Consider the following 24,934-nt stretch of genomic DNA (forward strand, 5'->3'; position numbering starts at 1 on the left):
CAGGAATTGTCAGTTGCTGGGAGGAATATGCTTTTTTAATGATCCTAACCAGCCAGGATGCGATGGTGCGTGAAGAGGCTGCTTAACCCTGCTTGGAGCCATGAGGGATGACCAAGAGAGAATCCGTCCTTCTGAACGAGGTAGTAGCGGATAGATAATTGATGATGGTTGACTTCACATCCAGAGGGTGCGGATCCCCTTGATCGTTACAGAAGGATGGAAGAATGATATCCTGGTTGTAGTGGAATGGAGTGGCTACTTTGGGTATAAACCGCTCCGAGGGTCTTAGAACCACTTTGTCAGGAAAAAGGACTAAATAAGGCTCCGAGATCATTAATGCTTGTATTTCCGATACTCTTCTTGCTGATGTAATTGCAATCAGGAAAGTCAGTTTTAAGGTCAGGTCCCATAGAGAGATTTTTTCAGATGGAATAAATGGAGGTGAAGACAGGGTATGAAGAACTACTGATAAATCCCATGACGGAAAAAAAACGGCTTCCTGGGAGGTTTGATTTTCAGATAGGCTCTTAAGAACTGGACAACTAGAGGATGAAAGGCCCACTTCGTGTCTGTTTTGGCTGATAGGGCAGACACCTGAACCTTGAGGGTACTTAGACTCAGGCCCTTGTTGACCCCTGACTGGAGGAATTCCAGAATGTGAGCAGGCTCTGGAGAAACGCTATCCCATCCTTTCTGTTGAGCCATGGAGCAGAATCTTTCCCAAATTCTAGAATAAATAGAATTGGTCGCGAATTTCCTAGCCTGCATTAGAGTCGATATGACCTCTTGAGAACATCCCTGGGCTTTCAGCCTGGCCCTTTGAATCTCCAGGCCATCAGGTGCAACTTCTCCGGAGCTGGGTGCAGGAACTGACCTTGGGACAAAAGATCCGGAGATACCCGAAGGGGACTAGGAGGTTGAAGGCTGAGTTGGAGAAGTGTCGTGAACCATGGTCTCCTTGGCCACAGTGTTATAACTGCGATCACCGTCGCTGAGGATCTCCGGAGACTGGATAGAAACCTTGCGATCAATGGAATTGGAGGAAAAATGTATCTCAGCCTGAAATTCCATGGGTGACTCAGACAGTCCACCCCTTCTGCTGATGGGAATGACCCTCTTGATAGGAACCTGAGGCATTTGGTATTCGCTGGGGTAGCTGCAAGGTCTATCTCCGGCATTCCCCACAGTTCCGTTCAGGGACCACTCGTTGTTGGAAAAATCTCTCGACTCAGATAGTCGGCTAACATGTTTTGCGCTGCTGGAACATAAACTGCTTTTAGGCTTGAAAGATGTATCTAAGCCCAATCTAAAATGGGTCGAACTTCCTCCATAAGAGTGACACTCCTGGTACCTCCGTGCCTCTGAATGTAGGCCACTGCCACTTTGTTGTCCATGCGGATAACTACATTCTTGCCTCTTAGGAGTGGTGCAAAGGCTTGGAAAGCCACTCTAAGCTCCAAGATGTTGGAGACTAAGCCCAAAGTCTGAAAAAGCCACTGCCCCTGGGCTGCCAGGTCTCGAAAATGGGCTCCCCAACCCATCTGGCAGGCGTCCGAAGTTACCACTTCTGGATCTGGAGGGACTATCGGCCTGTATTTTCCGAGGTTGCTGTGGTGTGTCCACCACCATATTGACTGCTTCACTGTACTGGAGACCAAGATGGTTTGACGCATCGATACTCCATCCCACTGCCTGAGAAACGAGTTCTGGAGAGGTCTCATGTGCCACTGGGACCACTGTATCATAGGTATTGTTGCTGACATGGACCCAAGTATTCTCAGGCCGCGTACACACGCGGGGACTGTTCGCTCAACTTTGTTCGTCAAACAGTTTCAGCGGACAGTCCGCTCAAAATTAGCATGGACGGACTTGCCCACACACGATGAACGAACAGTCCGCTGAAACCGTGCGCGATGACGTGAACGGCACGTACGACGGGACGAAAAATACGACGTCCTATACACTGCAATGCAACCTTCGGCGTGTAAATCCTTTCTGAGCATGCGTGGAACTTAGTTTGACGAACAAGCCTACACACGAGGGGACTGTTCGCTGAAACACTGTTTAGCGGACAAAGTTGGGCGAACAGTCCGCCCGTGTGTACGCGCCCTCAGGCAGTCTCTGGCTGGCAACTGGTCTGTTGACAATAGCCTTTGCATTTTCCGTACTAGAGGTCTGACCTTCTTCTGTGGAAGCTGTACCTTGTTTAATTTGGTATCTAGGTCTTCCCCTAGAAAGACCATCCTCTGTGTGGGTTGCAGACTGCTCTTCCTCCAGTTGACTAAACACCCAAATTTCTGGAGGGTCGCAAGGAGACTCTCCCAGTGAAGAGTCAGAGATTCTTGATCCTCCGCTAACAGCAGGATGTCGTCCAGATAGTGGTGACTCGTAACCCTTTCTCCCTGAGGAAAGCTACTAGTGGCAGCAGAATTTTGGTAAACGTCCTGGGAGCCGAGAAGATGCCGAATGGAAGACACTGAAATTGGAAGTGGTGTTGATTTATGGCGAAGAGTAGGAATTTTTGAAAAAACGGGTGAACTGGCACGTGAAGATAGGTGTCCGACAAATCTATAGAAAGCATCCAGTCATCTAGGTTTATTGCTAGGAGAATAGACTGTAAACTCTCCATTTTGAAGGACTCCACTTGGATGTCTCTGTTGAGTCTCTTGAGGTCCAGTATGGGTCGCAAGTCGCCCATTTTCTTCTTCACCAAAAAAAGAGGGGAATAGAAACCTCTCCCTTTTTGGTGTGATGGTACTTCTAGGATTGCACCCTTTTGTCTCAGTTCCGTTATATATTTTACTAGCAGGCTCCTCTTGGACAAAGAAGACAGAAGTCTGGTTGCATGGAAGTAGCTTGGTGGAAGACCGTTCTTGAACTTCCATTTGTGACCAAATTTTATTGTGAAAAGTGTCCATGAGTCTTTTATGTGTCTTGCCCAAATTTTGGAAAAGCTTTTCAGCCTGGTGCCCACCTGGGCCGGGTGGGCAGGCGGATCTTCAAAACGATATTGGCTGATCCCCAGCCGGGTTGGCCTTGGATATTTGTAATTTGAGAAAGGAGGGTTTTGTGCTCCTCCAGTCCCTTCTAAACTCCCTACCAGGACGGTAGGATCTGGATTCCCGGTACTTGTCTGGTAAATTACGCTTGAAGGCTGGACCTCTCTGTGTCCTAGGTCTTCTGTTGGAGGGGATCAAACCTGACTTCCCACTGGAAACTTTGGAGATGGCTGACTAGTTTGGCACCGAACAAGTTAGATCCATCGTATGGAATCCAACACCAATTAGTTTTTGAGGCTGCGTCCGCTACCCATGGCTTGAGCCATAGAGCTCTTCTTGCTGTCACAGTGGTCAGCATTGACCTTGCAGAAGATCTAATAACATCTACAGAGGCCTCTGCCACGAAATCCCCTGCGAGTCTGATCTCCTGCAGGGAAGATATTATTTTCTCCATCTCGATGCCGTCTCTGAGGTCCTTCTCCACTTCAGATGCCCATCCTGAGATGGCCCTGGCCACTGCCGCCGTAGTAATCGCTGGTCTACAGGCCCCTCCAGCCATGGAATAAGCTTTTTTTTAACTCCAGATCCATTTTTCGATCCAAAACGTCCCGGAAAGAGATCGCATCCTCGATCGGTAAAGTTACGTGACGGGCCAGGCGTATCAATGAACAGTCATCGACGGGGGCATTCATTAGGGGTCTCACTTTCGCTTCCTTCAAGGGATACATTTTCGCCAGTCTATTGGAGAGGCTAGCTCTCTTATCCGATCTTTCCCATTCGTCCTTGATGAGGTCCTCAAGTTCCTCAATAAAAGGGAAGGTTTCTGGATCCCTCTTTAAATTCAGAAAATATTTCCGTACCTTCGGAGGATTAGCCGTGTCCTCCTGCCAGCCAATTGCCTCCTTAATGGATTTCGCAAAAGGCTCCACCAGGGAAAAGTCAAAGCCGGCTGACATATCCTGACACTCGTCCTCCTCCGAGGATTCTGATGCTTGGGTGATACAAGGTTCCGCAGAGGATGTGCTAGGAACTGCTCTATCCATAGCCGGTGCAGCTGACTCCAGCAATGTTTCCCGTACGGACTCCCTAATGAGATCCGTGGCCATTCTAGCATCTGCTTCTTTTTCTCTAGTGGCCTCACTGAAGCAGGAACGACAAGCAAGCTTGTCTGGTAAAGCCGGGGCACTGCATACCCAGCAGGCATTTGGTGCAGGGCGAGCATGGCGACTCTGGTACGAGGGAGGAGATTTCCTACGTCCTGACTGGCTGCGGTGTGAGTGGCTATGCCATGAATGGCTATGCCTCCGGTGGCGTGAAGGGGATCTCGAGTGGCTTCTACGAGATTTCCTGCTTGAGGTATGGCTGGATCTTCTCCCCTGTCTAGAACTTGCCGTTCTTGACTCAGCCGGGCTGCCGGAATAAAAAAGGCAGCACTAAGCATCTGGCACTCTTTTGATCTCCCCTTCAATACGTACCTAACCGGTAAAGCCTCTTACCTAACTTGCTGATGGTGGTCTGTGTGGGCAGTGGACTCCATAAGGAAAGGGTACAGGATAGTCTAAAACGTAAGAAGGAACGCATAAGCAGGAAGGGACTTCTATGAATCGTACCGACACATTTTTTTTTTTTTAAACATTTAACTGCATAGGAAAAATAAATTAAATACTTAAAGCGGGAGTCCGCCGGGACTCCGCGTTTTTTTTTTTTTTTAAAAGCCAGCAGCTACAAATACTGCAGCTGCTGACTTTTAAAATAGTGACACTTACCTGTCCAGCGCGCCCGCGATGTCGGCACCCGAAGCCGATCTCTAGATCGTCTCTCGGGTGCTGCCGCCGCCAACTTGGGTATGGGAATCAGGAAATGGAGCCTTTCGGCTTCATTTCCCGGTTCCCTACTGCGCATGCGCGAGTCGCGCTGCGCAATAAGGACGGTCCCTGCTGCCTCTGGGATCTGTGTGTTTCCCAGCAGGCAGCGGGGCACTTGCGGAAAGGGGCGGGCACTTGCGGAAAGGGGCGTAATCTACGCCCCTTTCCGCAGAGAGCTATCCCGGAAGTGGGTGCAGATACCTGTACTGTACAGGTATCTGCACCCCCCTTCCCCTTGAAAGGTGGCAATTGTGGCGCCGGAGGGGGGGAGGGTTCCGATGAGCGGAAGGTCCACTTTAGGGTGGACCTCCGCTTTAAGCATAAATATTTAAATAATATTTAACATTAAATATAACAGAAAAAAATAAGTAGAAAGAATAAAAAGAAACCCCACAGGGACTTACCTTTAGCAGAATTCTGAATCTAGGGATGCAGAGCAGTTTTTTCCCAGCTGCAGCCAGCAACACATCATGTATTGGAATTTACACAGGAGCACTGTGTTTTTAAAAAATGGCGCCATACTGCCGCTGATGGACGCTCCGCGCATGCGCGGAAGTGGTACGAGCACTCCCGCGCCATCTTGGAAGAGGGAAGCAGCAAGGAAAGCCTAGGAACGAAAATCCTAAGACTGGGCATGCGCAGTGCGGTGGAACGAACGGCGCATGAGAGGGATAACAGGTACCAGCAAGACCTGCTCCCTCCGCTGGAGATAAAGAAGGTATGTAAAAAATTTTCAAAGTTAAATAAAACCTGAGCTCTAGTCACTGTAGCAGAATTCTGAAAGAAAAATAAATAAGAAAAAAAGGGGAAAAAGACAAGAAAAAGGGAATCCACTGCAAAGAAAGCGTCTTTAAAGCTTTATCAAAATGCCAGTAAAAACGCCCCTTGAGACCACCAGAGCGGGGGGCTCCCTCCATAGAAGCTCTTTTAGAGACTGTACAGGAGGGACTTCCAAACAGGAGAGGCTAGAACCTGCTGGGGCGAATGCGGTAGAGGCTTTTTTCATCTGTAACAAGGAAACGCGTCCGACCAACCTGTCAGATGAGGATAAAAAAGAGAATGCAGCGGGGGGTCTCCCCTTCAAACTTATAGCTAATCCAATCATGTCAGGTTGTGGGGGCGGAGTCACAACCCAGTGTGTGCTGCCATGAAGGCGTCAGGAAAACTTTGTTTTACTTGCAACTCTCAGCTCACCAGATGGGAAATGATCTGTGACATTCAATGCAGGAACGCTGGGCTCACACTTGTGCGATCACAGACAGCTCATATGATGCTCACTGCATTGCTGTACAAATAAAACGCAATGTCTATGCGATGCGAATTCAGCCATACAAACTTTATGGCTAAAATGGCATCGCATTCACACAAAAATGGTACAGGACATATTTTTTGGTCTACATTGAAATCGGATTGCACCATTTCAAAGTTCGTACTGCGATCTGCCAACCGATCTGGGGGGGGGATGTCATTAACTTTACATTGACACCAGCGGCGATTCACAGGTGTCATTGTGAACCACCAGCGATTCAGGTGCGATGCAGGAACCCTCATAGGATTCACATTGTTTCCCGTATCACACAAGTGTGAACTGGGACTAACATTTAAAATAAAATGCATTGCAAAAGCTCAGACGTTTTTGACAACTTACTAACAAATTCCCCTGCAGCAGTATAAAGCTGCGCATTAACAAAAATGGTAAATGTAGGGCTTTGGAATTTTTTGCCATAGCAATGGCAGATGTAAGTTTTGTTTCAGATTCTAATCAGTATCTTTTCAGTTGGCAGTTGAACAGGAAGACACAGTGTAATAGAAAATAAAATAATGTAGTAAATATTATCTGTGAGGCTAGGTTCACATCTGAGTGGTTCTTTGAGCCGTGTTTGCACTGCAAAGCAGCCCATTAATTTGAATGGGCTTCTGTACCTGTGTTTTCTGCAGCAAAGTGTTTTTCAGTGTGAGGGTGTGCCATTAAAAGTTAATGGCACCCCTGCATGTTTTTTTTAAGAGCAGCACTGCATGCAGATGTGGGAATGTTATTTAAGCTGGCCATAGATGGGCCGATTTTCTATTCGGCCACAGGTGGCAGGAAAGAAAATCGCTCACTCGATTCCCCCATCAACACAGTCAGTGTTGACATGGGAATCCCTCCTGCGGAGCCATTGTGTTCCGTAAAATCCGGCAGGTTGATTGTACCCAAGTTGATCGATCGATCATCTTGGGTACATTCAGGCTGCCCATACATAGTATGAATCTCGGCCGGTTCCTGCTGAACTGGCCGAGATTCTAGCCATCTATTGCTGGCTTTACATGCACTCCGACATCTGCATAGATGTGAACCTAGTGTAAGGGAGTATTGGTATATTCTGATATATGAATATTACTATATATTCGTTCAAATAACTATTTTTTCAGAGTTTTTACGCATACATGTGAAAAAGACAGGTAATATTACTGTATATGAAATACAGAGGTATAAACAGCACTGTAAATGATATAGTTAGAAAGTTGTGCGTCATGCCCACCTATCTCACCCCCTCAATATCTTGTGTTCAAGAGCTGACCATGAGATCAACAAAAAGGAACACTGGTCCCAGATATGGGCACAATAATGTAAGTGAGTGACCCCCGTTTCTCCATTTTGAAGTAGTTTTCTGGCAACTGCAGGGGGCACTGATTTATATTTAAAAGCAAGTTGCAAGGATGCACTGCTGACACTGCAGCATAGAAGCACCATATAGTATATTTTTTTGTAAAATAAGGATGTTACACAAATAATAAAACAATAATGTTAAACCTCTACACCTTGCAAAAAAATGTTTTCTTAAGTTAACCAAAAAGTTCTTCAGCTTTTTCTAAGTGTAAACCCAGAAAATTAAAATAAATGTTTTCTCATTCACCTGGTAATGTTAAAAAGCTCTCTTTATTATTTTAACTGTAGAATACATGTGAATGTAAGAAACAGTGTTGTGGCCATAGGACCTCATTTAGGTTAATATTACTCACCCACTGCCTTTCAAAGCAGTGGTGGCATTGTCACCCCTACATGTACAGCCCCACTGTGGAACTATAGACAACGGTGCTGATGATGGTTGTTGGGACTTGAAGTTTGGGACCCAGCAGCAGGGTCACTGGCAATGATGCACTGCTGTGTAGGGATGAGCCGAACACCCCCCGGTTCGGTTCGCACCAGAACTTTTGAACGGACCCCGAATTCGTACGAACTTTAGAACCCCATTGAAGTCTATGGGACTCGAACGTTCGAAATTAAAAGTGCTAATTTTAACGGCTAATATGCAAGATGCTGTCCTAAAAAGGGTTTGGGGACCTGGCTCCTGCCCCAGGGGACATGGGTCAATACCTAAAATGTTTTTAAAAATGGCCGTTTTGGCGGGAGCACTGATTTTAATGACGATTAAAGTGAAAAAAAAAGTGAAATATTAATTTAAATATGGTGCCTGGGGGGTGTCTGTAGTATGCCTGTGAAGTGCCACGTGTTTCCCGTGTTTAGAACAGTCCCTGCACAAAATGACATTTAACAGAAATAACATCATTTAAAACTGCTTGCGGTTTTAATGTTATATCTGGTTCCTGCAATATGGTTGAAAATCATTGAGAAAAATGGCATGGGTAGCCCTCCCTGCCCATTACCAGCCCCTTTGGGTCTTGTACGCATATTAATGGGAACCACTTACCCATATTAAAAAAAGGAAATGCGTGTGGCCCCCAGGCCCTATATACTCAGAACAGCAGTATACAGGCGGTGCAAACAAGACAGGGACTGTGTAGGTTTGTTGTGTTAAGTTGAATCTGTTTGTAATTTTCAACTGGTACATTTTTAAAGTGTAGCTCCAGTCAAAAAAACAATTTTTAAGCTTTTTGGAAAACATAGGGAAGGGTTATCACCCCCGTATAATTTGTTTTGTCGTACATCTTTTTTCATCTCACTTGCTGTTGTCTCCTTCCGTTTGCAAGTAGGAGATGTCTGTAAGTTGGATGTTTGAAAGTAGGGGCCTGCCCTATATGCTCTGCAGAAATGGCGGAACAAGGTGTTGGTTTTGCCACAACATTGTAAGCCCTCAAAGTGACTCTTGGTGGGCGCTGGAGCGCCCTGCTGTGAACGATTGTATCTAAAATTGTAATTACATGCCATTGTTGAACAGTGGTAGAAAAATTGACCTTTGGTGGTTGTGGTGCTGGTGCCACAACACTATAAGTCCTCACAGTTACTCTGGGTGGGCACAGGAACGTGCCCTCCTGTGAAATATTATATCAAGAATTGTAATTACATGTCCCTGTTAAACAGGGGCAGAAAAATTGGGCCTTAGGCACTGGTGCTGGTGCCACGACACTGCAACCTCTCCCATATACTCTAGTTTTAGTGCAGGAATTAGCCCTGCTGCAAAGCATTGCATCAAAAATTGTAATTAAACGCCCCTGTTAAACAGGGGCAGAAAAATTGGGCCTTAGGCACTGGTGCTGGTGCCACCACACTGCAACCTCTCCCATATACTCTAGTTGTAGTGCAGGAATTAGCCCTGCTGCAAAGCATTGCATCAAAAATTGTAATTAAACGCCCCTGTTAAACAGGGCCAGAAAAATTCGGCTGATGGCATCACCCAGAACCAGAAATGTTCTTCCAACATATCAGCGGAGGAGGAAGAGGATAGACAATCAACATAACAGGACAGTCACTCAGCATCAGCATAGGCAGATTTGAAGGGATGTGATATTTCAAAAAAAATTATTCGGTTACATCAGCTTCAGGTGCTTGGTAGCTGTGGGTGATCCAAGACTGATTCATCTTGATGAAGGTCAGTCGATCAACTGATTCGGTGGAAAGGCACACCCTGTGATCGGTAAGCCACCAGCAGCACTGAAGGTGCGTTCCGAAAGAACGCTGGATGCAGGACAGGCCAGTAGCTCAATTGCATACTGTGCAAGCTCTGGCCAGTGATCCATCCTCAAGACCAAGTAAGCCAGAGGATTTTCGGTGGGAAAGGTGTCCAAGTCTGACCTTGCCCCTAGGTATTCCTGCACCATGTAAATCAGACACTGGCGATGGTTGCTGGAACCGATCATACCTTGGGGCTGTGGACTAAAAAATTGTCTGAAAGCATCGGTCAGTTGGCCACCTTCTCCACCGCTCCTTCTGACCAATGCCTCAGCAACACGTTGTCCAGGACCAGGAGTTTGTAACCTCCCAGTCTCTGGGAACGCGTTGCACAGACCTTTCTGCAAGGCCTCCCGGAGATGTCTCATCCTCTGCTCTCTCTGTGATGGCAAGATAAGGTCGGCAACCTTACCCTTGTACCGTGGATCAAGGAGAGCCAGTAATGGTCCCTCTCCTTGATCCGAAGAATACAAGGATCCTTCCGCAGGCTTTGCAGGATCAGGGAGGCCATGCAGCGTAGGTTAGCTGAGGCATTCGGTCCGGAGTTTTCTGGGTCACTAAGGACAACATGATCCGCAGCTACCTCCTCCCAGCCACGTACAAGTCCACGGGTTTATTGGGACTGTAAATCATCCCTACAAGACTGCTGCTGCTGATGCTGAGTGCCAGCCTCCACCTCCATGCTGACACAATCATCCTCCTCCTCCTCCTCCTCATCCTCTTCCTGTGTGATGGGTGGCACAGCAGGAACACTGTCTGGATAAAGGGGGCCTTGAGAGGCAAGGAAGTCCTCCTCTTCCTGCCTCTGTTCTGCCTCAAGTGCCCTGTCCATTATTCCACCAGGTTAAGGACGTGAGCTACACAGGGCACATGGGTCAGTTGTCCCTGTCGGAGGGCGGAGAGGAGGTTGGTGTCATTGTCGCAAACCACCATTCCTGGCTTAAGCTGGCGTGGTGTCAACCACCTCTCGGCCTGCCCCTGCAGAGCTGACAAAACATCCGCCCCAGTGTGGCTCCTGTCCCCCAAACAAACCAGCGCGAGCACAGCATGGCACCATTTTGCCTGCGTACTTGCGTAGCCCCTGGAACGCCTACGGAGCACCGCTGGTTCTGAGGACACAGCACTGGAAGAGGCCATGGAGGAAGAAGAAGAGGAGGGGGTGGAGGAGAGAGGTGTGTCACAACCAATAGTAGCATTTTGGAGGCGTGGTGGCGGAACAACCTCCAACACTACTGCACCTTGTCCTGCATCCTTCCCAGCTGCCAGAAGAGTGACCCAATGGGCCGTGAAAGACAGGTGACGTCCCTGTCCATGCCTGCTGGACCATGAGTCAGCGGTAATATGCACCTTACCGCTGACCGCCCTGTCCAGCGAGACAAGGACATTGCCTTCCACATGCCGGTAGAGAGCCGGAATCGCCTTCCGTGAGAAAAAGTGGCATTTGGGGACCTGCCACTGAGGAACCGCACATTGTACAAACTCACGGAAGGGGGCCGAGTCTACCAACTGAAAAGGCAGCAGTTGAAGTGCTAGCAATTTAGCCAAGCTAGCATTCAACCGCTGGGTATGTGGATGGCTGGGAGTGAACTTCTTTTGCCGGTCCAGCAGCTGGGGCAGGGACATTTGCCTGCTATAATCGGACGTGGGTGTACTGCTAGCAGAGTGCCCAGAAGCACTTGGCTGTGACACACCTAATTCTACACCTTCATTCCTCTCAGAGCAGGTTTCAGAGAGGACTGAAGGTCTAGTGGGGTTGGAGATCCTAGCTGATGAGGAGCAAGGAGAGGTCCACTTTGTTCTTTGGTGTGGGTCTTTGAGGTACGCTTGCCAACGAGCTGCATGGCAGGTCAACATATGTCTGGTCAAACATGTAGTGCTCAAGCGGCTGATGTTTTGGCCACGCGAGATACGCTTGAGACATATGTTGCAAATAGCAGCGGTGCGATCTGATGCACTCGTCTCAAAAAAGGCCCACACCAAAGAACTTTTAGAATAACGCGCAGAGGCAGTGCCCTGCACAGGCGGAGCTCTGCAGTGTGATTCAGTCGGTGTGCTGCCCCTAAGCTGGCCCCCGGAGGGCATCCTGCCTCGTTGGACATGTGCCTCCTCCTCTCTCCTACCAGGCACCCACGTGGAGTCAGTGCCCTCATCATCCCCTCCCTCTTCATCGCTGGAGCAAACCTGGCAGTATGCTGCAGCTTGTGGTACATGACTGCCAGATTGCTGTCCTTCTTGAGCATCCCCTCTCTCTGCATTCACGCTACTGCCTTCCTCTAGCTGAGTATCATCATCAGAGCCTACAAAACACTGGGCATCCTCCTGGAGCATGTACCCAACACTGTGCTCAAAGAGTTCAGGAGACTCCTCAGGATGACGTGGTGGGTCTAGGGAAGGAGTCACTGATGATGACATTGAGAGGAGGGAAGACGATGTGTTGGCATCTGCTTTGCTAGTACCCTGAGACTGGGTGAGAGGATGAGGAGGATGAAGAGGGCTTGGTCATCCACTCTACCAAGTCGTTGGCATGTTGCGGCTCAACATGTCCAGCTGCCGAAAAAAAGGACAAGCGTGTCCCATGGCCACGTGCTGATGATGACGATGCACCGCGTCCACGACCAGCACTGTTGTCTCTAGACACAGAGCCTGCTTGCCCTCTTTTATCGGCTTGCGCCTGTCTGCCTCTCCTTGCTGGCCTTCCAGACATGGTAATGGCCTGAAGGGAGTTGGGTAAAACAGCAATTGGGTAGTGTATATTGTGCTGGAGGCACACACAACTTCCACTAACTCCTGCAGATGGCAGATGGCTCAAATAGAGAAGAGCTATATAGGTGGATATAGCGGTGTATACTGGGTTCAGAGCATGCAGACAGCACGCACAAGCTCCTACCGCTGACTGCAAGCTCTATTTAAAACGAGCAAGATAGTTTGCTATATAGGTGGATATAGCGGTGTATACTGGGTTCAGAGCACACAGACAGCACGCACAAGCTCCTACTGCTGACTGCAAGCTCTATTTAAAACAAGCAAGATAGTTTGCTATATAGGTGGATATAGCGGTGTATACTGGGTTCAGAGCACGCAGACAGCACGCACAAGCTCCTACCGCTGACTGCAAGCTCTATTTAAAACGAGCAAGATAGTTTGCTATATAGGTGGATATAGCGGTGTATACTGGGTTCAGAGCACGCAGACAGCACGCACAAGCTCCTACCGCTGACTGCAAGCTCTATTTAAAACAAGCAAGATAGTTTGCTATATAGGTGGATATAGCGGTGTATACTAGGTTCAGAGCACGCAGACAGCACGCACAAGCTCCTACCGCTGACTGCAAGCTCTATTTAAAACGAGCAAGATTGTTTGCTAAATAGGTGGATATAGCGGTGTATACTGGGTTCAGAGCACGCAGACAGCACGCACAAGCTCCTACCGCTGACTGCAAGCTCTATTTAAAACGAGCAAGATAGTTTGCTATATAGGTGGATATAGCAGTGTATACTGGGTTCAGAGCACGCAGACAGCACGCACAAGCTCCTAACACTGACTGCAAGCTCTATTATAAAAGATAGATATATCGCTAGCTATATAGGTGAATATAGCGGTGTATACTGCGGTCAGGGCACGCAGACAACAACCACTACACAACAGCAAGATCGAAAATCGGCCGATAACGATCGGTGTATACTGTGTTGAAGGTACACAGAACACCCACTAACTGCTTCAGACGCCAACACACTACACATGGCCGCCGCGCTGGCGGCCTTATATAGTGTGGGGCGTGTACTACACAGCCTGAGCTATGATTGGCCGCAGGCATCCTGCCTGTGGCCAATCATGGCTCTCCTCGCTGCAGGCGCTGTGATTGGCCAAGCATGCGGGGTCACAGTGCATGCTTGGCCAATCATGAGCCAGCAATGCACTGCGCCATCGCAGTGCATTGTGGGCCGTGAGCGCCACACGAATTTGGTGCGAACGGCCCATAACATTCGGAATTTGCCGAACGTGCGAACAGCCGATGTTCGAGTCGAACGTATGTTCGACTCGAACACGAAGCTCATCCCTACTGCTGCGCTTTCGAGCTGTCCACCTCTGTTTGCTGTCCACCTCTGTTGTGCTAAATGGCAAGCATTAAAGCTCCCAAAAAGGTACTTTTAGCATGCTGTGGAATATTTTTTTTATGTACACTAAACAGTAATTTCTAGAGTGGTACTGAGTACCTTTTATGGTTTTACAGGTTTGCCTTTACATCTAATTTACAGTTTAGGCCCAATAATACTCTATGTTGCCATTTTTTTATATTTATGATTTATTCATTTATTTCTTTTTTTTTATCCCCTTCCACCAAATTGTAAGATCATTTATTTGTTTAAATGGACTTTAAAACAAAATGCTAAATAAAAGACCTGCACATATAGCGATGCAATGCATTCTTGGCATGTTTAGGAGTTGTGTGTAAATTGATTCAGCTGAGTGCCCCTTGGCTCACCAAACTCAGATACGCAATTTGGTTCCCAAAATCCCCTGGGCTTCTGGACACACCTCAGGAATTTAAGTGTAGTGGTACCCCCATAAGGGCTGCTAATAGACTCTGTACCCCACTGATTACCTTGACTCTGCAAATCCTCCATCACCTCTGACACCCTGGGTTCCATCATGTCACCAGCTGTGGAAGTAAATAGAGACTCACACAATATTAACCACTTCCCGACCAGTGCACGACGATGTACGTCGACAGAATGGCACGGGCAGGCATATTGGCGTACAGGTACGTCCAATATTTGATGCCGCCCTGCCATCGGGAGCGCGCCGCCGGCGGCGCGCTCCCGCGCTGGTCGGGACCCCCGTGAGTCCGGTCGCGGGACCCGCGGACTCGATCACCGCGGGCATCCCCGCGATCGTCTCACGGAGCGGCCGAATGGAGGAAATGCTGTGTAAACAACATTTCTCCATTCTGCCTAGCAACTAGTGACGCTGATCTCTGCTCCATGTGATTGGAGCAGAGATCAGTGTTCACTAAATGAAAGCCCAACCCCCCCCACAGTTAGTAACACACCCCTAGGAACACTTAACCCCTACACTGCCACCCACTGGTTAACCCTTTCACTGCCAGTGTCATTTACACAGGAATCACTGCATTTATATAGCAGTGATTACTGTATAAATGACAATGGTCCCAAAAATGTGTCAAAAATGTCCGATGGGTCCCCCACAATGTCGCAGTCACAATAAAAATCGCTGATCGCCGCCATTACTAGTAAAAAAAAAAATAATAAAAAATTATTAATAAAAATGCTATAAAACTATCCCTATTTTGTAAACGCTATAACTTTCACGCAAACCAATCAATAATCGCTTATTGCAATTTTTTTTACCAAAAATATGTAGAAAAATACGTATCGGCCTAAACTGAGGGAAAAAAATGTTTTTTTATATATTTTTGGGGGATATTTATTATAACAAAAAGTAAAAAATAATGCGTTTTTTTCAAAATTGTCGCTCTATTTTTGTTTATAGCGCAAAAAATAAAAACCGCAGGGGTGATCAAATACCACCAAAAGAAAGCTCTATTTGTGGGAAAAAAAGGACGTCAATTTTGTTTGGGAGCCACGTCGGAGGACCGCACAATTGTCAGTTAAAGCGACGCAGTGCCGAATCGCAAAAAGTGGTCTGGTCTTTGACCAGCAAAATGGTCCGGTCTGCAAGTGGTTAAAGAAACAGTTCAAATATGTTTACTGTAGTATCAAAACACAAGATACATATATATCAATTTTGTCAATAATGGAAACACTCCTGTATACACCAAGCTTATCTAGTAAGCATAATATATTGGTGTCAATTTCCCTTAACCACTTGCCTACTGGACACTTAAACCCCCATCCTGCCCAGACCAATTTTCAGTTTTCGGTGCTCTCACATTTTGAATGACAATTACTCAGTCATGTAACACTGTACCCAAATGCATTTTTTGCCCTTTTTTTCATACAAATAGAGCTTTCATTTGGTGGTATTTGATCACCTCTGGGTTTTTTATTTTTTGCGCTATAAATGAAAAAAGACAGAAAATTTTGAAAAACGCATTTTTCTTTGTTTCTGTGATAAAATTTTGCAAATTATTAATTTTTTTTCATGAATTTTGGCCACAATTTATACTGCTACATATCTTTGGTAAAAATAACCCAAATTAGTGGATATTATTTGGTCTTTGTGAAAGTTATAGAGTCTACAAGTTGTGGTGCAAATCATAAAAAATTGATCTTATCTGATGTACTCTCATTTCTTGCGACCCGAACAAGCCATGAAAGTACAAATACCCCCCAAATGACCCATTTTTAGAAAGTAGACATTCCAAGGTATTTAGTAAGAGGCACAGTGAGGTTTTTGGTGTTGTCATTTTTTTCCCACAATACTTTGCAAAATTAAGATTTTTTTTATTTTTTATTTTTTTCCCCACAAAATTGTTATTGTAATAGGTTATTTCTCTCACATGGCATATGTATACCACAAATGACACCCCAAAATACATTCTGCTAATCCTCCTGATTATTACAATACCACATGTGTGGGACTTTTTCACAGCCTGGCCACTTAGACAGGCCCAACATGCAGGGAGCGCCATCATGTGTTCTAGGAGCATAAATTACACATCTAACTTGTTGATTACACTTTTAAAGGCTCTGGAGCACCAGGACAATGACACGTGGCACTCACGTGACACTGATGGCAGATGGCACTGATACGTGGCACTGATGGCATGTGACACTGATGTGACTACCTATTACACTTTTAAAGGCTCTGGAGCACCAGGACAATGACACGTGGCACTCACGTGACACTGATGAAAGATGGCACTAATACGTGGCACTGATGACAGATGGCACTAATACATGGCACTGATCACAGATAGCTCTAATACGTGGCACTGACAGATGGCACTAATACCTGGCACTGATGACACCTGGCACTGATGACATGTGGCACTGATACGTGGCACTGATTACACGTGACACTGACAGGTGGCACTGGGGACACGTGGCACTGACAGGTGGCACTGGGGACAGGTAGCACATGGCACTGGACAGGTGGTACTGTGGACAGATGACACTGATAGGTGGCATTGATAGGTGGCACTGGGGACATGGGACAGAGGGACAGATGGCACTGATAGGTGGCACTGGGGACAGGTGGGCATGTGTGTGTTTCACTGTGTGTGTGTGTGTGTGTGTGTGTGTGTGTGTGTGTGTGTTGTACTGGGTGTTTTTCACTGTGTGTGTTTTACTGTGTGTGAGTGTTACTGTGTGTGTGTTCTTACTCACTGGCTGCAGCCGTTCATCTCTCCCTCCTCACACGCTGTCTCTGTGTGAGGAGGGAGAGCCGCGATGAGAGATGATCTCATATGTTTACATATGAGATCACCTGTCATTGGACACTGCGATCGAGTGCTAAATGGCTGCTGTGATTGGCCATTTAGCACGATCTGTGATTGGTTGTGTCCGAGGGACATGGCCAACACAGAACTTCCCCGATACGCGCCCGCGGCGCGCAGAGGAGAAGTGAACAGGAGGACGTCCAGGGACGTCCTCCCGCCAGTTAGAGTCCATGCTGTAGCCGTCTTTTGGCTATAGCGCAGGTGCAAAGTGGTTAATTGTGAATTAACACAAATATTAACTCAATACAGGGACTTATGTAAACAGGTTAACAGGACACCTGTCACAATATCTTATGTGTCAGATCTCTCCCTTCTGCCTCCTCAACTCACAGTCCAGCAAATCCTGCACAATATGGAAAACAGTCTAAACAATATTATATTTAATAGGATGGCACCCTTTAGCAGTTCAATGCAATTAGAGCAGATGAGGATAGAAAATTATAAAAAGGTGAGAAATCCAGATATCTTCAGCTAGCCTTGTTTATGCTGTAAATAAAGTAATCCGAAATGGCAAGGCGTAGCAAAGTTAACAAAGCTGTGATTTATCCTGGTAGTAGTATAACTTCCTTCTTTTATAATCCTAAAGATGTCATCTGATAAGGCTACTGAAATCAGTAATGTGTACTGAGCATAGGCATCTGCTTGCTGTGTCCATTATAATACAGGATTTAACTTCTGTGGTACTACAATTACCACCAGCTAAAATGTGTGGGTGTCGTTTAACAGCAGTATCCTTACCTATAACATGTGCTATCTCTGCTCACTACTACAAATCTCAGATGGATTCGATGATGGTGCAGATGATGAGAAGACTCCAGCTGGAAATCTCTCTGTGACTTTGCTCTGGAAAATGGAGGCGCGTGGGCCACGCTGCAGCTCACTGGAATCTGAATTGCAAGCACCTCTGGATGACCTGAAACACCCGCCGGTCCACTGCACTGAAGAAGCGATGCTGTCCGCAGAGATCCCTGTGGGTATAGCTGTCTGGCTCCCCGCTGTGTAGGCCACAAATCATCAGCAACCCCCTTTTACACAGACCTCCTGCTGGCAGAGTCAAAATGGTGTCCAGAGAGGCTGATCTAGGCTGCATCAGCCCTTTTTATATCCTCTCCCAGCAGTCTGTTCTGTGCACTCAGCATACTGTTCTATGTAGTTTAGATCAGTCCTGCTGGCAGAGTCACTTCAGCATTCTGAACTACACATCCCATGATGCTTTTCTCTACATCCTCACACAGGAAGAGAGAAAATTCACACACAGTCTAGCAAAGAGGGAGAACTAGAGGGAGACAACTGTCTCTAACGTATAAGCAAGCTGACCTTGGCTGCATTCTCCAAAGACATGGAGATGTCCACCCTAATAACTTGGTGAAAAGAAAAGTTTATGAACAAATTTATAACAGCATCAACCACAGCCTAAATTCAGCAGGTATTGACACACCTCTGAATTTTTCTGAAACCATTTATATAAACTCTCATTTAACTCAAACTCAGTTTTTGAAAAGGCCAGGGTAATTGCCTTGTGCCACCCACTGGTGTCAGAGGTCAGAGCAGAGTTGCCCTCTACCCTATCAACAGTAGGGGATTTAGGCATGGGAGCTTGCCTGCTAATAGTATGAATCAGTTCATCAGCGCTCTCTCCTAAAGTATCGTAAGTGAGTCTCTTGGTACGATGTACAATGTCTCGTCTCAACCGAACTGGGGAATACTTCCCAGCAGCTTGAACAGGATTCTCTGTTGATCCCCTGGTATGATGAAGGCGGCAAGGCTCCAAAGGAAGACTCATGACTGCAGATTCAGAACTTTGCAGTGGGGAGGAAATATCAACCTCCTCAAGAGAAGCAGAAGGAGGTATCTGACATTCTCTATTCTCCACACCCATGCAAGGATTTCCAACCTCAGCAGGGCAACTTGCTTCAGGTATAGGCAACGGTTCATCCAGGGCCAGATTAAGAATATCATGGGCCTGGTGCTGAGGATTTTGGTGGGGCCTTTTTTAAACAATAAATAAATAAAAATGCAAACTATTTTTTGTTATAACAAATTAAATTAAAGAGAGAGAGGGAGGATGAGAGACAGAGAGAAAGAGAGAGAGAGAGAGAGAGAGAGAAAGGGGATGAAAGAGGTGTGAGGGGTAAGGGGGGAGGATGAGAGAGAAAGGGGGGATGAGAGAAAGAGGATGCACATGAGCATGTGTGGGGATGACATGAACGCAGCCTGGCCAAGGCAAGTGACCCAGAAGTAAGACCGGGTGAAGATGGAAGTGCCCGGGCCCCGCCCGATTGATCACAGAACAGCACTGGAGGGCTCAGTCTGACAATTTAAGTGTACCCTAATGTGCTAATATGCTGTGCATACTTGTACATTATGGCATAACCTACCTCAGGGCCTCTAAAAAGTATTAATGTTAGAAACGTTTATTACCGCTTTAATATCACAGGAGCCTCTCATGGGGTCCCCTACTGACCCTGTGGCCCTTGGGCAGTGCCTACGTGCATAGTTGTCAACATTTCAAAAATATTTTCAGGGACGCTTTTTTTACAAGTGCTATATTTAGAATAGCTGACATCCCCCGTGTTCCTCTATACATCACAATAGTAATTACAAAATTAAATAAGTACTAATAATAAGGCAGAACAAATATGAGGACTGTGAGATTTCCTTTAGTTGAACTAACAAAAGTGTGCCCATTCTAGAGCTGGTAACATTGAGGGAATTCAGTATAATTTTAAAGAACAGTTTTTGTGGGTAAGAGGCATAGGGGAGGAGTATGGATGGTATAAAAGTGGGAAGTATGTGCAGGTGATGGAGAGGAATGTGGAGGGTCTAACAGTGGGCACTATGTACATGAGAGGAGTGCAGAGGGTATGGCAGAAGGCACTATGTACAGGAGAGGAGTGGGAAGGGTATGACAGTGGGCAGTATGCACAGCAGAGGAGTGTAGAGGGTATGACAGTGAGCAATATGTACAGGAGTGCGGAGGGTATGACAGTGGGCACTATGTACAGGACAGAGGTGTGGAGAGTAGGACAGTAAGCAGTAATTACAGGAGAGGAGTGTGGAGGGAGGGTATGGCGGTGGGCACTATGTATAGGAGAGGAGTATGGAGGGTATGACAATGAGTAGTATGTACAGGAGAGGAGTGTCTAGGGTATGACAGTGGGCACTATGTATAAGAGAGAAGTGTGGAGGGTATGACAGTGGGCACTATGTATAGGAAAGGAGTATGGAGGGTATGACAATGAGTAGTATGTACAGGAGAGGAGTGTCTAGGGTATGACAGCGGGCACTATGAATAGGAGAGAAGTGTGGAGGGTATGACGGTGGGCACTATGTATAGGAGAGGAGTATGGAGGGTATGACAATGAGTAGTATGTACAGGAGAGGAGTGTCTAGGTTATGACAGTGGGCACTATGTATAGGAGAGAAGTGTGGAGGGTATGACGGTGGGCACTATGTATAGGAGAGGAGTGTTGGAGGTATGATAGTGGGCATTATGTATAGGAGAGGAGTGTGGAGGGTATGACAGTGAGTAGTATGTACAGGAGAGGAGTGTGGAAGGTATGACGGTGGGCACTATGTATAGGAGAGGAGCGTGGAGGGTACGACAGTGGGAACTATGTACAGGAGAGAAGTGTATGACAGTGGGCACTATGTACAGTGTGTAGGATATGACAGCAGGTGTTATGTATAGGATAGAAGTGTGGAGGGTATGACAGTGAGCAGTATGTACAGGAGAGGAGTGTGGGGGTATGACAGTGGGCACTATGTATAGGAGAGAAGTGTTGGAGGTATGATAGTGGGCACTATGTATAGGAGAGGAGTGTGGAGGGTATGACAGTGAGTAGTATGTACAGGAGAGGAGTATGGAGGGTATGACAGTGGGCACTTTGTATAGGAGAGGAGTGTGGAGGGTACGACAGCGGGCACTATGTACAGGAGAGGAGTTTGTAGGATATGACAGCGGGCGTTATGTATAGGAGAGAAGTGTGGAGGGTATGACAGTGAGCAGTATGTACAGGAGAGAAGTGTGGAGAGTATGACAGTGGGCACTATGTATAGGAGAGAAGTGTGGAGAGTATGACAGTGGGCACTATGTATAGGAGAGAAGTGTGGAGAGTATGACAGTGGGCACTATGTATAGGAGAGGGGGATGAAGTAATCTGGGAAGGAAAAATGTTGGAAAAAAATGGGACTGCGTAGTGGTTAAGCGGGCAATACATGGATTGAAATTACACCAATTAAGCAGAGACCAGCCATAGTCGATCTATGTATGGGCTAGCTGGTTTTAGACAAGTCAACCTATTAACCGACTTATGTACAACCAGCCTGTCAGGTTTTCCCCAAAACAATCAGTGTTGCCAGCTATAGTTAGCAACACTAATCATTGTATTCACTGGCAGAACACAACAACACTGTGGGAGTGATTGCCCCATTCACAGGTCAGCAGGTGAGAGGGTGTGTGGGGACAGGCTGGGGAGAGATACTAGTCAGTCCCTGGGTAGGCACTGGTTAGTATCAGAGCCAGATACACACAGGTTACATACGCCACGATCGGTAGAGCAAGAGCAATAATTTTAGCACTAGACTTCCTCTGTAACTCTAAACATGTAACCTGTAAAAAAATGTAAAGCATCGCTTAGTACACAACAAAAAATCGTGCTAACTTTAGTGTTTTTTTTATGCATGAAACCGTTTCTTTCCAAAAAAAAGTTTGAAAAATTGCTGCGCAAATATCGTGTAACATAAAAAGACCACCATTTTATTCCATATGGTGTCTGCTAAAACAATGTATAATGCTTGAGGGTTCTGAGTAATTTTCTAGCATAAAAAAATTATGATTTTTCCATGTAGGAGAGAAGTCTCAGAATGGGCCTGGGTGGCAAGGGGTTAATTATCATAAGTAATATACAAATAATTATTATAAGCACTGTGAGTTCATCCTCTCAGTCTGCTGCACAGTGTTCCAGCTTGTATTTAAACTGGCCGCTCTGTATGTAGCTTCTGACAGGCTGCACAAGCAGCCCTGTATCTCCGGAACCATAGATGATAGCAGCCCCATATTTTAACCAGTGCTGGAGTGGGTCTTTAGCTACCTACCCCCCAAATGTGGGGTCTCTGTGACTCCTGATCGCCGAGGTACAATCCTCAAAGTCAATTTTTTTTTTTTTTGGGCAAATGGGCCTATCTTGAGAAAGGGGCCTGGAGCTGCATCTCCAATAGCCCCTATGTTAATCCAGCCCTGTCTGTCATCAGTCTTTAAAATTACTGGGCCATCTACCATGGGAAACCCCTAGACGCAAATTGAGGAGAAGAAGGTAACCGTAAGCCCAATCAAACCACCAGCTCCTTCGGGGGTTAGTGCTACACTTATTACCTGTAATAAAATAATTAATAACAAGGTATATAATATATTACTGACAATTTATGCAGTGCTTTACATATTGTACATTCAAATGGTTCTTTCCCTTCTCTCCACCCTTCCCTTTTTTATTCTTACCATTCCTCACTCTTTTCTCCTTACATGAATTTGATTAAAAAAAACACAAGGTACTGAGACGACTAACTGCTTAGTCCCTAGGGGTAATTTTGCATATACTATTTACTTGTTGCTTTGATGGCGATTATGTTGAATTGCACCTTGCAAATCTTGTAACATGGTTCCCTCTTGATGAACCATTTGATGGACATGCTGTCATCTCTGATGTATATGCTATGCGTTCTCTGTAGTGTTACCTTCTGATGAAAATAAAGTACAGTATTGAAAAAAAACAAAAAAAAAACATCCTGTGCTGGAATGAATGAACGGATTTATGCCATTTAACACTTATTATAAATTAGTAGAAAAACGGAAGTGAGACAGAATGCATTCTAAATAACCCACAAAAGCTCTTTTATGTAAACCAACATTGACCCTTTATTTTTAGAGGAGCCTGCATTGCTTATCTGTCTTTGAATTGGTTATTCTATTCACTTCAGTCTGCAAGGATAAAAAAACAAAAAACGGTGTTTTTAGAATTCTCAAGGTATGTGGGAAGGCGCACTGAGTCATGGGGCTGTTTTCTGGAAGCTGGGGTGTCATGTGAGTCATATGAACATTAGAAGAGAGACTCAGAGAGATGTATGAGAAGCCCTGGAAGTGATGGGTGATGTGCTGTGTGTGAATTGTCATGGTTCTGGAAAAGCAGGAACTCAGGGCCAGCAAGAGGATAGTTCTGTATATGATGAGTCCCCTAACTTGGAGGTAATACTACTGTATTATTGTTTGTGTTTGTGCTTCTGTTATTGCCTATTTATGATTAGGACGTAGAATTATCTTTTTGTGTTTTTAGATATTTTGATTACCGCGGTGCTCGTTTTATACTGATTATAAATACTACATTATTTTTATATAGTAAGTTATATAGTTATGTATAGCTCATGCCAAATTTCAGGAATTTGTACATGGATGGTTCACGCATTTTGATACTATCTGTGTATAGTGTCCAGTATATATTATAGTAAGTGTCTTTTCAATTCTTTATTTTTGAGATTAGTGTCAATGTTAAAGAAGCACTTACAATTCAAAAGATGAATTATAATATAAAGCATAGCATAATTTAATAGTCTATTATTTTGAATGTGGCTTTGTCAAACATACCATACCTGACTACCAAACCCGTACCATACTTATCTCCTGTAACTTTGTATTCGTTTTTCTAAATGACTGTCAACCTCATTGGCTAAAAGGAAGATGCAAGAGGTGGGGAGAAGGCAGGCCATTGGTCAATTTATTCTGCAAAAGTCAAGATTTGCATGTCAGAGGTTCTTAAGTTTTTAGGCAACTGAAGCATATAGAAATATGGAGCTTTGTGCATATACCCAGGAGGCACACTATGGGGGGATGTGCATAGTAACCTATCAGCTTCTAACATCAGCCTGTCCGAGTAAGCTTTGAGTCAAAGCTTACTTGGACAGGCTGAAATTAGAAACTGATTGGTTACTATGCACAGCTGCACTATATACAGTCTGCACAAGTTTTAGTAACCCCCCCCCCCCCCGTTATTAATATAATATAAGTGATACTAGTTATTTTTTCCTATGTACTCAGAGATGTGCTTTATGAAAAAATACACAAACTACATGTAAACCTCAGCTGAATGACTTTAGGTTTGCTAAAGCACCACATATCGCAGACAAATGCAATTTTTTCGAAAAAAAAGCAGTGTTCATCTAACCTTTACCAGTACTGCTGATCTCTTGTAGTCTCCTTGCACTCACTTCCTGTCTACATGCTTACACACTGGCAACTGCTGCATATCATTTATCAAACTGGGTTTTCTTTTGCAAAAGGCTTTATTGTCTTTATTACATACACAACAGAGTCAGTGAGATGACAAGTACAAAATATACAGTATGTATGCATATATGAGAATTGCAAACATAACACTGTCGTAGTTTCGTACAACAAAGAGAATAAGTGAATCCAGAACTTCACAATGTAACAGAAAAGCAAAACTACACTCCATCTGATTGGGGTATTGATTTTAAGGTTTGCCAAGTAAATTGCAATGGTGGAAACACATAAAAAAGCATAAAAAAATTAAAAATAAAAAAAAGGTGGAAACTCAATATCATCATAACCAGGCCGTGTTCTAAAGGCCTAATAGGTTTACATGCTAAGTAAAAGGAGATACGGAGTTAAAAGGAAAGAAAAGCAGAAGAGCAGGGAACAAAAGAAAGATTCTGGAAAAGAAAAAAGAAGTGATAATGATAAAGA

The 24,934-nt window shown here is 45.5% G+C and overlaps 1 protein-coding gene across 3 annotated transcripts in view; it reads left to right on the forward strand.

The window, feature by feature from the left end:
- The window catches only part of CDK15 (cyclin dependent kinase 15), a 364,576-nt gene that overhangs the window by 58,028 nt on the left and 281,614 nt on the right, over positions 1-24,934 (forward strand). The window contains exon 1 of one of the 3 annotated variants that reach the window (XM_077448588.1): positions 23,263-23,419. The exons of the other annotated variants lie outside the window; for them this stretch is intronic. Coding sequence (XP_077304714.1) covers positions 23,318-23,419 — 102 coding nt within the window. The 5' untranslated portion in view covers positions 23,263-23,317. Of the gene's footprint in view, positions 1-23,262; positions 23,420-24,934 lie in introns of those variants that run through there. 3 annotated transcript variants of the gene reach the window in all.

Source organism: Lithobates pipiens, unplaced genomic scaffold (assembly GCF_037356315.1).
Source record: "Lithobates pipiens isolate NorthernLeopardFrog02 unplaced genomic scaffold, aLitPip1_a1.2 Scaffold_22, whole genome shotgun sequence".
Taxonomy (NCBI): Eukaryota; Metazoa; Chordata; class Amphibia; order Anura; family Ranidae; genus Lithobates; species Lithobates pipiens.